This window comes from Hyperolius riggenbachi, chromosome 4 (assembly GCF_040937935.1).
Source record: "Hyperolius riggenbachi isolate aHypRig1 chromosome 4, aHypRig1.pri, whole genome shotgun sequence".
Taxonomy (NCBI): Eukaryota; Metazoa; Chordata; class Amphibia; order Anura; family Hyperoliidae; genus Hyperolius; species Hyperolius riggenbachi.
Window position 1 is genome coordinate 94699576 of NC_090649.1, and position 14753 is coordinate 94714328.

General features: G+C 44.0%; 1 protein-coding gene across 4 annotated transcripts in view; it reads right to left on the reverse strand.

The window, feature by feature from the left end:
- Positions 1-14753, reverse strand: part of ASAP2 (ArfGAP with SH3 domain, ankyrin repeat and PH domain 2) — a 297947-nt gene that overhangs the window by 23925 nt on the left and 259269 nt on the right. For all 4 annotated transcript variants that reach the window (XM_068280327.1, XM_068280325.1, XM_068280326.1 and 1 more), the window contains exons 17-19: positions 6579-6768; positions 4592-4677; positions 1809-1924 (exon numbers count right to left, since the gene is read on the reverse strand). In XM_068280327.1, the coding sequence (XP_068136428.1) occupies positions 1809-1924; positions 4592-4677; positions 6579-6768 (392 nt within the window). The remainder of the gene's footprint in view (positions 1-1808; positions 1925-4591; positions 4678-6578; positions 6769-14753) is intronic.

The following is a 14753-nucleotide window of genomic DNA, read 5'->3' on the forward strand; positions in this document are numbered from 1 at the left end:
TAAATAAGTCAGCCTCCATATCCCTCTCACTTCAGGTATCCTTTAACACCTTCAGTACCATCGGTCTCTGGCCCCTTAAAGAAGAACTCCAGTGAAAATAATGTAATAAAAAAAAGTGCTTAATTTTTACAATAATTATGTATAAATGATTTAGTCAGTGTTTGCCCATTGTAAAATCTTTTAAATCCCTGATTTACATTCTGATATTTATCACATGGTGACATTTTTACTGTGGGCAGGTGATGTAGCTGCTGCATGCTTTTTTGGCAGTTGGAAACAGCTGTAAACAGCTATTTCCCATGATGCAACAATGTTCACAGACAGGAAACTGCCAGGAGTACCACGGTCCTCAGAGTTTGTTGTGGGAGGGGTTTCACCACAATACCAGTCATACAGCGCCCCCTGATGGTCTGTTTGTAAAAAAGAATAGATTTCTCATGTAAAAGGGGGTACCAGCTACTGATTGGGATAAAGTTAAATTTTTGGTCGGAGTTTCTCTTTAAAAGGATGGTCCGAGGTAAAAAACAAAACAAAACAGATCTACTTACCTGGGGCTTCCTCCAGCCCTTGGAAGGCTATCCTCTGTGGAGAGCTGGGTTAGATGGTAGCGCTATAGAAATAAATCTCCTTCTATAAATAATGAACGCAGCCTGCTCGTGTGAGCGCCCATCTAATCTCGATCCTCGCTAGATCACGCATTCAAGGAACGAGAGAGGCACTATGCAGCAGCCATCCTGCGTTAGGCGGTCGCAGAGTGGTTAAAAACCAGAGACCGCTGGTACCAAAAACCGGTGCATACCAATAACACCCCACTGTGATTAGCTGCTACCGTCGTTCACCCCACGCACCTGTTGCCTCTGCCCACCCATTCTCCATCTCTACGACGGCAGAGCTCTGTGAGACGGTCAGGAGCCAATTTCATTGGCGCCTGACCCTGTGATTAATGTTAGCCAATGAGATTGTCTCACAGTGAAGACAAGGTCAAGAGCCAATGAAATCGATTGCTGACCGACTCACGGAGCTCTGCTGCCATAGCAACAGCAGAGCGAGTGAGCTTCAGTGGGGAGAGAGTGACGCGATCAGTGCCGACAGCAGTTAAGAGAGGTGATGCAATAAGGTGGTAAACATGCCCCTGTACAATCTTATGGAAACCATTGCCAGCATCAAATTCAAAATAAGCAAATATTTTAGAAAAAGAAAAGGATGTATGTGTGTATATATACTGTATATATAGATATATTTTCCAGTTTCAACATCTGTTAAGCTGTCTCTGTACTATTTCCAATGAAATATATACTGTAGTTACCATGATTTGGAAATAATCGCATTCTGTCTTTATTGACATGTTACGCAGTTTAAGCTTTGGGGCATTTTTGGTAATGTTTTGGGGCATGTGCTCTAGATCAGTGTTTCTCAACATTTTATTAGTGTGTACCCCTTTTAAAACCCTGTACTCATCGAGTACCCCCTAGCATAGTAAACATTATCACAAGTACCCCTTGACAAATATATATTTAATCGTAGTACATGATAATTGGTGCTAAACAATGTGCAATCATTTATTATTGCTTTTTATTAGCTAAAATACTAATTTGGTGTTGTTTAAATAAGAATTATAATTTTCTAAATCTCTAAATTTGTTATTCTTGGTTAAGTATATCAAGCCCGAGTACCCCCTGGACCCATCAGAAGTACCCCCTGGGGTACGCGTACCACATGTTGAGAACTTAGGCTCTAGATCATACAGCCTGATCACATTTTGAAAGTGCCATTGTAGGAAGGATCTCCGGTTGGCGAGTGGCACTTACCGATCTCTACTGAAGCTTTGCCCCTGAGCAGTAGTTTAAGGCATTCGGCATTGTCCGTTAAGCAGCAGTAATGAAGTGCAGTGCTGCCTTTCACAGTCTGTTTATCCAAATTACCACTGTAGAGAGATCACAGTCACACACACAGACGGTTACTTTATTCAAATACATATAAAAACAGAAAAAAAACAATACATGAACTTTTCATTTCTATGATAAACCGGTATAAAAAAAACAAGCATAATGTTATATTTTGTTGATTGTTGAATCTGTTGTACAAGTTCATACACGATCCACATTAAACATCTCTTGCTCCTGGTAATTTTAAGAAGAACAGGAATTTGCTGCTGAATTCTTCACCACAGCCACAGGGTAATATCTAAAGCTGAATCATATGTCACAGTCCAAATGCACACACAGATGGTGTAGTTTCACACAATGTTTTAGGCTCGTTCCCCACTCTGCACTGCGCGATTACAGCTCATTGGCAAATTATTTTTCTTGTGAGAAGTCAACTGGTAAGTCAGTTTCAGCTGCGATATATTGTATAGTAATTTACATCACAGCACCGCCCGGTTCATATCTCCGCCTCCTCACAGTCGCTCAGGAGCTCCGTATTGCTCTGCCTGTTTCTGGCTCCATTTGTGCACTGATGACTGTCAGAAAGTATGGGGGTGGAGGGTGTTCGAAGAGCACCCTGAGGAGACAAAAACACAGAGACAAAGGGAGCCCCGATGGAGCAGTATGTCACAAAATAGTGAGAAATAGATGTGAGTGGTGGTATAGGGTACTCATGAAGAAAGGTTGCTACTGGCAACCAACCACTGTAGGCAGATGGAGACCAACAAATCCGACTTCACTCAGGTACCCAGCGGACTGGATGAAAGTTGCACTCTAGTAAAAAGAGACTGGATGGTCCAGTAGGTGGCGATGCCACACGGGGCTGACTAGAACACCCCTCCAAAGGAGGGTGTGAATGTGCAAGGGAGGGAAGAGGTACCCAGATTTTGATAAAACTTTGTTAAAAACGTATTGGCGCATTAACCTCCTTGCCGGTTATCCCGAGCTCAGCTCGGAGTAACCTGCGGAGGAGGATTTCTCAGGCCCTGCTGGGCCGTTTTGCATAATTTTTTTTCCTACACGCATCTAGCACTTTGCTAGCTGCGTGTAGTCCGCGATCGCCGCCGCTACCCGCCGCGCCGCCTCCCCCTTCCCCCCAGACCCCTGCGCAGCCTGGCCAATCAGGGCCAGGCAGCGCTGAGGGGTGGATCGGGATTCCCTATGACGTCCCGACGTCGATGACGTCATCCCGCCCCGTCGCCATGGCGACCGGGGAAGCCCAGCAGGAAATCCCGTTCTGAACAGGATTTCCTGCTTACTCCGATCACCGGAAGCGATCGGAGTGGCTGCAGAGCTGCCGCCGCTCAGCGGCTATCATGTAGCGAGCCCTGGGCTCGCTACATGATTAGAAGAAAAAAAAAAAAAAAAAAAGTGATGCGCTGCCTCCTTGCCGGGAGAATTAGACTGGCAAGGAGGTTAAGGCTAGGTCCACACTAGGCACGGTTGCAGGATGGACGCTGCAGTCCGGGATCAGGGGAAGTACCACCAGACCGCAAACTGATCAGTTTTAAAAAAAAGTGCATCAGTTTCCGTTCCGTTTTTTACCCCAAAAAATGGACAGAAAACGTCTCTAGTGGAAATTGCCCATTAGGAAGGTAGTGGGAGGAATTTTTGGGAGGAGAAGGAAGTTCAGGCTATCCGTTTTTTCATCCGTTTTGGGTGCTATTTTGCCTGTGGAGATGGAGTTGCGTTTTCCCATTGCTTTTCACTACCCATCCGTGTATCCGTGGTCCGTAAAAATGCAGCAATTCCGGACCTTCCGTTCAGGTTTTGAAAACGGGTCCCTACAAACGCAGACGGATCCGTTTTTTCTTGGTTGAGGACGGCTGCTATTTTTAACATTAGTATCCGGGACTCAGTTTTTCATCAGGGCTGAAAAACAGAGCCACAGATACGTTTCCGGACCTAGTGTGGACTAGGCCACATTAAGTCGGCTCATTGCATTTTTCTGGCACTTGATTTGGACTTAGGAAGGGGGCTCGATCCACAAAATGCGTTGCCAGTGCAAAATACAATTCATTGATTATATGAATTAGTCTCAATTGGGGTAAGCCACCTCATGTTTTTCTCATTTTACCGTTTTTAACAAAGTTTTATAATAATCTGGACGCCTCTTTCCTCCCTTCTGTAAGATAGTAGTAGCAGTACCGTATGCCCGCACACAAGCAGTAGCTCTGTTAAATGTACCCCGATGTATGTCAGCTGCACATCTCAGATATAGGAATACTACGCATAACTGTAATTCACAAAACACACTGGTGGCCCTCCAAAATCCAATGTCAATAAAGGTTATTATCCGAGTGTAGCTCTCTGCCTGTGTCTTCACTATGCCCCCCTCCCTCCTTCTTTCTGAAGTGACTCAGGTGTTGTCAGGGCGATGTGTCTATTCAGCAGAGGGAGGGGGGCAAAAAGAAGACGCAGGCAGAGCGCTCCAGCCAGCAATGATTACATTTGCCGATGATCAGACATAAGACAGCATCTCTACAGTAAAAATAAACAATTTTACACACAACAAATGCTTTTAAATGTTCTTTGATGTAACAGAGTTAATGTAATTTTGGAGAGTATAATCCTACTTTAAATGCCATAATTGTAATTAGGCTCATGCTATTCAGCAAAGGTGTCACTGCAATATATTGTAAAGCAATAATTAGCATTACACTTACCAGTTTTGCACCAAAAAATCTACTATGTGCAGTGACGTGCGATCCACAGATCTGACAGCCAAATGCAGGGCCGTCTCTCCTTGTTCCTGGAAGCAGACAATGCAATATTCGTCAGATATCTTTTGCCAACAATGCTGCACAAAGAAAATGAGGTTACACGCCACAGCCAAAAGGATATGCAGGACCGGCACTTCTGACACTGTATGCAGGGGGGGGGAAAACCCACTTCTAAGTAGATTGCTAGGAGTCTCTCTGTGCCCTCAGGTATTTCAGAAGTGATAAAAGCTCAGCAGATATGGATAAAGAACTATAGGGACAGAGTTTTATTACAAAAAAGAAAATGTAGAGCACCAGCTATGGCCCTAGTTGTCTACCCACATCTCTAGCTGGTGCATGCTGGGAGGATGATGCATTTGTACAACTTCCTAGATTGGAAGGATGGCGTGGCATAGTGACACAATGGTCATACTTCCTGTATGGTCAAATGATTAGGAAAAGAGTGTTGTGTGGAGTTTGGTGCCTAAACTCTGGCTAGTCTAGGCACTGTACAGAGCTGGAAGATTGGAGGATAACATAGTATATGCAAAAATGCCTTGCACATGAGTACGTGATTTTTGTGCGTATTATTGTACGCACTTTCAACAGGAAAATGCATGCATCATTACATACGAGAATAGTAAATACACAAATGTGTGCTTACATGTAGAAAGGAAGTTGGGCTGTGAGCAGGCTAGGGCAGGAACTGATGATGTAAAGCAAGTAAGCTAATCAGATGTGTAAGCAGTCACATGTCCTTTGGCTAGTGGAATGGTACTCACATGACCATTGGCTAGTGGAATGGTACTCACATGACCATTGGCTAGTGGAATGGTACTCACATGACCATTGGCTAGTGGAATGGTACTCACATGACCATTGGCTAGTGGAATGGTACTCACATGACCATTGGCTAGTGGAATGGTACTCACATGACCATTGGCTAGTGGAATGGTACTCACATGACCATTGGCTAGTGGAATGGTACTCACATGACCATTGGCTAGTGGAATGGTACTCACATGACCATTGGCTAGTGGAATGGTACTCACATGACCATTGGCTAGTGGAATGGTACTCACATGACCATTGGCTAGTGGAATGGTACTCACATGACCATTGGCTAGTGGAATGGTACTCACATGACCATTGGCTAGTGGAATGGTACTCAAATGACCATTGGCTAGTGGAATGGTACTCACATGACTTTTGGCTAGTGGAATGGTACTCGCATGCCCGTTGGCTAGTAGAATGGCACTCGCATGCACGTTGGCTAGTGGAATGGTACTCACATGCCCTTTGGCTAGTGGAATGGTGCTCACATGCCCTTTGGCTAGTGGAATGGTGCTCACATGCCCTTTGGCTAGTGGAATGGTGCTCACATGCCCTTTGGCTAGTGGAATGGTACTAACATGCCCTTTGGCTAGTGGAATGGTACTAACATGCCCTTTGGCTAGTGGAATGGTACTCAAATGCCCTTTGGCTAGTGGAATGGTACTCAAATGCCCTTTGGCTAGTGGAATGGTACTCAAATGCCCTTTGGCTAGTGGAATGATACTCCCTTGCCCATTGGATAACATAATGGTATCACATGCCCATTGGCTAGTGGAATGGTACTTACATGCCCATTGGCTAGTGGAATGGTACTTACATGCCCATTGGCTAGTGGAATGGTACTTACATGCCCATTGGCTAGTGGAATGGTACTTACATGCCCATTGGCTAGTGGAATGGTACTTACATGCCCATTGGCTAGTGGAATGGTACTTACATGCCCATTGGCTAGTGGAATGGTACTTACATGCCCATTGGCTAGTGGAATGGTACTCACATGCCCATTGGCTAGTGTAATGGTACTCACATGCCCATTGGCTAGTGTAATGGTACTCACATGCCCATTGGCTAGTGTAATGGTACTCACATGCCCATTGGCTAGTGTAATGGTACTCACATGCCCATTGGCTAGTGGAATGGTTTCAGTGAAGTCCACAACATCGGCGTGCAGTTGCACCAGTGCAAATATGTCTCTGGTCTTGACAGCATCACACAAGTTGTGCAGTTTCAATGCGTTGTCAGTGTATTTCTTTCTTGCATACCGTTTTTCAATGTATTTTGCGGTAATGTAATCTTTCCTGGCATTCCTTAAATAGATGTATAAAAAGAAGAGTTAGCATCAAGTAGAGATAACAAATGTACCAACAAGTAAGAACAATCACTCGACCAACAAAAGCAGGATAACTTTCTTTTATTCAGTGGAGTGTATAGTGAGCGCCAGCATGACGTTTCGGGCAGGAAGCCCTTGTTCTCATTGGTGTATGTTGCAGGGGTGGTGGACTACCCTGAACGACTCAGCTGCTCCCATAATATACAACATCCTACACATTGTAGCCTGCAGGACTCTAGTCATTACTGGGATTACAAATGCAGCCTTTCAAAAAAGAACATTCTTCAGGTACAAGAACATTCTTTGCATTTTACATTGTTTAGGCAGGGAACACACTTTACTGTATTCGTACGCGTTTTCTGCACAGGAAAACTGAGAACTCATGTTAATCAATGGGCTAGTTCACTTACTGGTTTTTTTTCGCACGCAGGAAAAAAACTGACATTCTGCTGTGGTGACTCTGCACATTTGTCAGTTTTCACTATCAATTACATCAGCTGCTGTGAAAAAACACGTGCAGTTTTCTGCATAGAAACACACTTGGTGTGCAGAAAACGTACGCAGAAAAACGCGCGCAGAAAACTGAAAGACAAGTGTGTTCCCTGCCTTACAGATTTCAGCATATCCAGGCAAGGGCCACATAAAGTGCTTTGAGGCTGTCTATGGGAATAGAAGTGATAGTGACCACTGAGCCCCACTAAAGAATACACTCTGCGACAAGTTACCAAAACAGGTGGAAAGAAAACTGAAGCAGATGTCCACCGCAGCCAATTAAAATCCTTGTTTCAATTCACATACGAAACCCAGTTGCTGTGATCAACTGCTAAACGTTGGCTCCAATTTCCTTTGCTTTTGTCTTAAAGAGACTCTGTAACATCAAAAAGATCCCCTGGGGGGTACTCACCTCGGGTGGGGGGAAGCCTCCGGATCCTAATGAGGCTTCCCACGCCGTCCTCTGTCCCACGGGGGTCTCGCTGCAGCCCTCCGAACAACCGGCGACAGACCCGACTGTCAGTTCAATATTTACCTTTGCTGGCTCCAGCGGGGGCGCTGTGGCTGCTCTCGGCTCTGAACTACACGGAAATACCCGATCTCAGTCGGGTCCACTCTACTGCGCAGGCGCCGGAAACTTGCGCCTGCGCAGTAGAGCAGACCCGACGGCGATCGGGTATTTCCGCCTACTTCGGAGCCGACAGCCGTCAGAGCGCCTGCGCAGGAGCCAGGAAGGTAAATATCTCATTATGTCTACAAGGCTAAAAGAAAAAAAAAAAATAGTACAAGCTGTGCAGATACACATAACTGGTCAGAACTCTTGACTTGGGTGGGGGTTGCTCTATTTATTTTCATCACCTGCCCATTTTTGCCGATCTGATGAAGCCCATTATGGGCAAAACATGTTATGCTGAGAATACACGAGTCGACATCGCTGGCTCGATTAGCCGCCGGATCAACTCCTGCCGCGTCTCCACGCGTCCCCGGATCGATTCCCGTTCGTCCCCGCGGGCGCTCCTCATCTTCCGCTCATTTTCTTCCCATTGTCCGCCCGGATCGAGCGCAGAATCGATCCGGCGGGGTATCGGACCTGTCGGAAATTATCAATCGAGCCATCAGCGGCTCGATTGATAAAAACAATCCATCCGTGTATGCCCAGCATTAGGTTTATAGGTTTTCTTTTGAGCACATTGTCACATTCCCCTCGTTACTGTCCATATGGATAAGTAGAAGGGTCCCATCCGGGTTAAACAAATGGAAGATGCCGGAGGACTTTAGAGATGGACTCTTGACTGATCATGGATGGTACAGTGCTTCAATATTGGCACACCCTCTCTGTAAATCCATCTGCGATCAGCCAGGTAATGGGATATAAAACCTCTCCCTAACCTGGTCATACTATTCCACTGTGTGTGTTTTCACTGTTATTCCCAATATGATCTGAGGCAACAGCCTCTTTTAATGTACACTTAATAAAGGTTACATTTTATCATTACTAAAAAGGCTTTTCCTATTAAGAATGTGTACATGATTGTATCCCCTGTATCTCCTCATATTCACGCATTGTATACTTTCCTTTAGTTTTGAATGTACTAGAGGAGATTCAGAACCACTGTTAGGTTGTAATTGCCGTCTAGGAGAAAAGGATACTTTATAAGGACTAAATGAGACCTACACTCAATGACCCCAAGCCAATTATTAGGATAGTCTTGCATGAAGGGTAAAAGCAGTGTCTATTATAGAGTAATGGACACAGATGCAATACAAGTACTGTAATATGGAACACGGAGCTGCACTATGCATTGCATGAATGGTAATAATACAAGGAGGGCTACTTAGCTTTCTTTAAAAAACACAATTATATCAGTGTCACATCAGTCTTCTTTACTCTGTATTTCCCTTGCGTTGTGCATATCCACAATTGGCATCAGCAGTGTATAGAGCTCCAAGCACACATCCTTGGAGCTCAATTTCATTGGCTTGAGTCAGGCAAAAATGTCTCTGGAAATTTAGGCGCACCAGGGGCTGTGATATGAATTACGGCTATAGCGGCGCTCAGACAGTAATTTGGATGCCGTCAAAAGATGGAGCCCAAATTATAATAAAAACGGTGTAATTTGGCCCCCGAGTCAATGGTGGCCTGGAGGGGAATAGAGATTTACGCCACTGGGACTTTTGCAGAAGCAGGGTGAGCAGTTTTTCAGGTTTACCCTACGCCCAAATTTCCTAGCACATTAACTCCTTCCGGACCGCCTAACGCCGATAGGCGTCAGGAAGGTGGATCCCCCAGGACCGCCGATCAGCGTCAAGTCCTGGGGGCGGAGATTAGCGGGGATTGCGCACATCTCTGCTCAGTTACGGAGCGGGGACCGTAAACAACCTGCCAGCCGCAATCGCAGCCCGGCAGGATGTTATAGAAAAAAAACTTGGCAGAAATGTCTTGTACAGCGCTGTGATCTATTGCAGCGCTGTACGGGGGACTGCTCTGTCACTGAGCTGTCCCCAGGAGAGGCTCGCAAGCTGATCCCTCTCATAGGCTGATGCCTATGAGAGGTGATCAGTGGGATTGGATCTTAAAAAAGGAGGTTTTTATTAAAAGAAAACATTTTATAAATTAATAAAACAAACAAACATTGCAGCAGCAATTAGATGCCACCAACAGAATGTTCTGTGGGTGGCAAGATTCATTTGTGTGCTAAGTTGTATGGCCCTGCAGCGAGCTGTTAAAGCTGCAGTGGCCTGACTTGTAAAAAATGGCCTGGTCACTAGGGGGTGTAAGCCTGTGGTCCTCAAGAGGTTAATTACATGAACACTTAAATTGGCCCTAGACTACGGTAGGGATTAGATTGTGAGCTCCTCTGAGGTCTGAGGGACTGTTAAGTGACAACACTATATATACTCTGTCCGGTGCTGTGGAAGATGTAGACACTATATAAATACTAACTAATAATAACTACGGCATTCTATAAAGCAGTCCTATGTATTGCAAAATGTGTCAGACAGTGTTTGTCTTATAGCTGTTTAGTACCGATAAACTGGTTATGTACATACTGTAGTTATGCGATTGTAAAGCCAGATAATGACATGCTAAATGTACTATATGTAGACAGGCACTCCCTTATTAAAGATAGTTATTACTGTACATTCTTTCTAAATAACCCATAATAAAGGTGATGTATTAATATATACAGTATGTATTTGCATAGTACTTTGCCTCCTAAAAATGAAATGTTTAAGAGGAGATACAATCATTTTACCTTCTAGTAACTTTTTTTGTTTTTACTCTCTACTGAAGATATTTTACCTGCTTTTTGTTTTACTAAGATCCATACACACAGAATGGAAAAAAAATGCACAAAATGCTTCAGATATCTTTCATGAAAAATGTAGTAAAGGATGGCTTTCAAATAATTTGCGATGATTTTCGGGCGTTTTGAGTGACCGTCATGATGGATCCCATCGGCAGATTATTGCTCACAGTCAGCAATGTGTAGGTAGAGTTATGAACGATTATTAAACAACCTGTCTGTGCAGCCTACGGTCTGTATCGGCCATTGGTCTTTTAAAAACGCAACATGTTTTTTGCATCACATGGTTATCTTGCAAGATGAATTGTGTAAAGACCAATAATCGGCCTTTTCACACAATCCATATTCCAGTGTGTACTTAGCTTAAAGGGGCACTATAGCAAAAAATTGTAAATTTAAAATATGTGCAAACATACGACAAATAAGTATGTTTTTTTCCAGAGTAAAATGAGCCATTAAAGTGAACCAGAGACGAAGCACCCTCATGTATTTTACCATAACTATCAGTGGGAACATTAGAGAAAACACCTGCCCTGCCCTCTGTTTCATTCTTCACTGCTCAGCCTGCTTTTTATTAGCTCTGATAAAATCCCCAAATGAGCATTCAGTCTGGATTTGCTCAGGAATCATTATAGTTGAGTCATTGTAGCAGAGCCAGAAGGGGGCAGACTTGGGCTTGAAAAGACATCAGAGAAGACAGCACTTCAGAGACAAAAAACAAAAGACCGAGAGCCCAAATGGTGTGGTATTTCAGAGCAATAGAGACACAATTAATCAAAAAAGATTTATACTCACAAACATGGGTTGCCCCTAGGCAACCACTCCATATGCAGGTGGGGAGAATTAGAACCTGACCCCACTCAGGTGTAAGATGTCGCTCTCTGTAGAAGAAATTAGGAAAAATCCTTGCCACCACAGATGGACTGTATTATGATTAGGATAAGGACCAGAGGCGCCAAAAAGAGTAAAACAATACTAAGTTTAAAAACTTGGGGGGAGACGTACTCACCACCCGTCCAACCGCCTGAGGCGCTTTAGCTCATTCCAGACCCCCAATTGCTTGTACGCCTGTCTGATTGCCTGAGGAAGCGGGATAATCCCGTGAAACGCGTAGCACCTGGGAGTACTAATAAATTGCTGAATTTTTTGACCAAATATTGTGGTTTCTATTGGCTTTTGGTCTGTTGGACGGGTGGTGAGTACGTCTCCCCCCAAGTTTTTAAACTTAGTATTGTTTTACTCTTTTTGGCGCCTCTGGTCCTTATCCTAATCATCAGAGAAGACAGACTCAGCTATAATGATTCCTGACCAAAGCCAGACTGAATGCTCAGTCAGGGATTTTATCAGGGCTGATAACAACCAAGCTGAACAGTGAATAATGAAACAGAGATCAGGGTAGGGGTTCTCTCTAAAGTTCTCACTGATATATAAGGTAAAATACATGAGGGTGCTTCGTCTCTGGTTCACTTTAACCACTTCACCACTGAGGGGTTTTACCCCTGAAACACCAGAGCAATTTTCACCTTTCAGCGCTCCTTCCAATTATTCGTCTATAATGTTATTACTTATCGCAATGCAATGAACTATATCTTGTTTTTTTCGCCACCAATTAGGCTTTCTTTAGGTGGGACATTATGCCAAGAATTATTTTATTCTAAATGTGTTTTAACCACCTGAGCGGTCTGGACGAGCTCAGCTCGTCCAACACCGCCGGAGGCTGCCGCTCAGGCCCTGCTGGGCCGATTTACATCAAATAAAAAGCAGCACACGCAGCCGGCACTTTGCCAGCCGCGTGTGCTGCCTGATCGCCGCCGCTCTGCGGCGATCCGCCGCGAGCAGCGGCGAAAGAGGGTCCCCCCAGCCGCCTTAGCCCAGCGTAGCCGGAACAAAAAGTTCCGGCCAGCGCTAAGGGCTGGATCGGAGGCGGCTGACGTCAGGACGTCGGCTGACGTCGATGACGTCACTCCGCTCGTCGCTATGGCGACGATATAAGCAAAACAAGGAAGGCCGCTCATTGCGGCCTTCCTTGTTTATTCTGGGCACCGGAGGCGATCGGAAGATCGCCTCCGGAGCGCCCTCTAGTGGGCTTTCATGCAGCCAACTTTCAGTTGGCTGCATGAAATAGTTTTTTTTTTATTTAAAAAAAACCCTCCCGCAGCCACCCTGGCGATTTAATCAGAACGCCAGGGTGGTTAATGGGAAAATAGGAAAAAATGTGGGAACAAAATTATTACTTTTCAGTTTTCGGCCATTATAGTTTTTAAATAATGCATGCTACTGTAATTAAAACCCAAGAAATTTGCCCATTTGTCCCAGTTATAAAACCGTTTAAATTATGTCCCTATCACAATGTTTGGCGCCAATATTTTATTTGGAAATAAAGGTGCATTTTTTTCAGTTTTGCATCCATCCCTAATTACAAGCCCATTGTTTATAAAGTACCAGTGTTATACCCTCTTGACATAAATATTTAAAAAGTTCAGTCCCTAAGGTAACAGGTTTTTTTTTATTGTAATTTTTTTTATTGTAATTTAATTACAAAAAATAAATAAATTGGGGAGTGTGGGAGGTAAGGAGTTAATTTATTGTGTAAAACTAATGCATGTGTATATGAAAAATGCTTTAGGGTGTAGTTTTACTTTTTGGCCACAAGATGGCCACAGTGATTTTTTTGTTCATGCGACCTGTAAAAGCGTCCGGAAGTACGCTTACAGGAAGCATGAGGCTAGGAAAATCACAATGATCGCGCTGCTTCTCATAGAAGCAGCCGATCATAGCGGGGGCTTTGATCAACGAACGGGAACGTTTTTTTCCCGTTCATTGATCTCCGTGCGAGCGGGCGGCAGCGTGCACGAACGGCGGGAGCACGCGCACGAGCGAGCGGGAGCGCGGACAACGGCGGTAGTGCAGATATCCCTGTCCCTGGGGGTGAAAGGATGGAAAAAGGGATGGAGATATCCGCACCAGTGGGGGTAAAGTGGTTAATTACTATTCTCCTATGTTGCTGTCACTTACAGTAGGTAGTAGAAGTTTGACAGAAGTGACAGGTTTTGGACTAGTCCATCTCTTCATAGGGGATTCTCAGCAAGGCTTTTATTCTTTATAAAGATATTCCCTAAGAAGGATTTAAACAATGATGCTGGTCAGCTTCCCTGCTCGCTACACAGTTTTTTGGCAGTTGGACAAAGCAACTGCCATTTACTAAATACTTTTGAAAATAAATAAATCCCTGGGAATCCCCCATGAAGAGATGGGCTAGTCCAAAACCTGTCGCTTCTGTAAGATTTCTACTACCTACTGTAAGTGACAGTAACATAGGAGAAAAGTTATTTATGGCTCATTTTTCTCTGGAAAAAATGTACTTCTTATTTGTCAGACAAAGGTCATCAAAACGTAATAACGAAAGCAATGGCTCTTCCCGATTGTCATGTTGACCACACATGTATGGATTGTAATGGAATCTTAAGTATAAAGCAACCACAAGATTATAGAAATGCTTGCTAGAATGCTTTCAAATGATCTGTTCAATTCAAATAAGGGCCGGTTCACTCTTGCAATAAAAACGTACCTGTTCCGTATGCTTTTTGAAGCAGAGAAAACAGGAGGAATGAATCGTAATGTTAAATTTAAGATATTGGCCATCTTGACTTGCAAATAAAAATGGATCTATTGGATACATTCGTGAAAACTGAGCAGAGAGTCTGAACTTGGCACTTTTTTACAGAGAGCGGATCACCACGGAGGCAATGAATGCCAATACAAAAACGGACCTTCTGTTCACACACAGAACTTTGCACACAATCGTATGCCAAAGCAGATTGTCTAAACTTCCTGCTCCTCCCCTCAGCATCATTTTTGCAGACTTCCTGTTAAAAGCAGGGCTCGAGCAGGGCTTCAAACATACCAACAAAGCGGCATTTTAGTGGCACATTAACCACTTGCATACCAGCAGTCTCACATTAACATTCGGCACATTAACATGTAAAATGGTACATTAACATTAAAAGGTACATTAAAAATAAAGGGGTACTTGAAACAAGGCCATATGGGTAAAAAATTGCTTGGTACAGCATAACCACTCCGACTTCCTTTCTATTGGTAAAAAAAAGTACATTACTCTATTAAAAACACCCACCACATTTTTACCATACGTTTAAACATA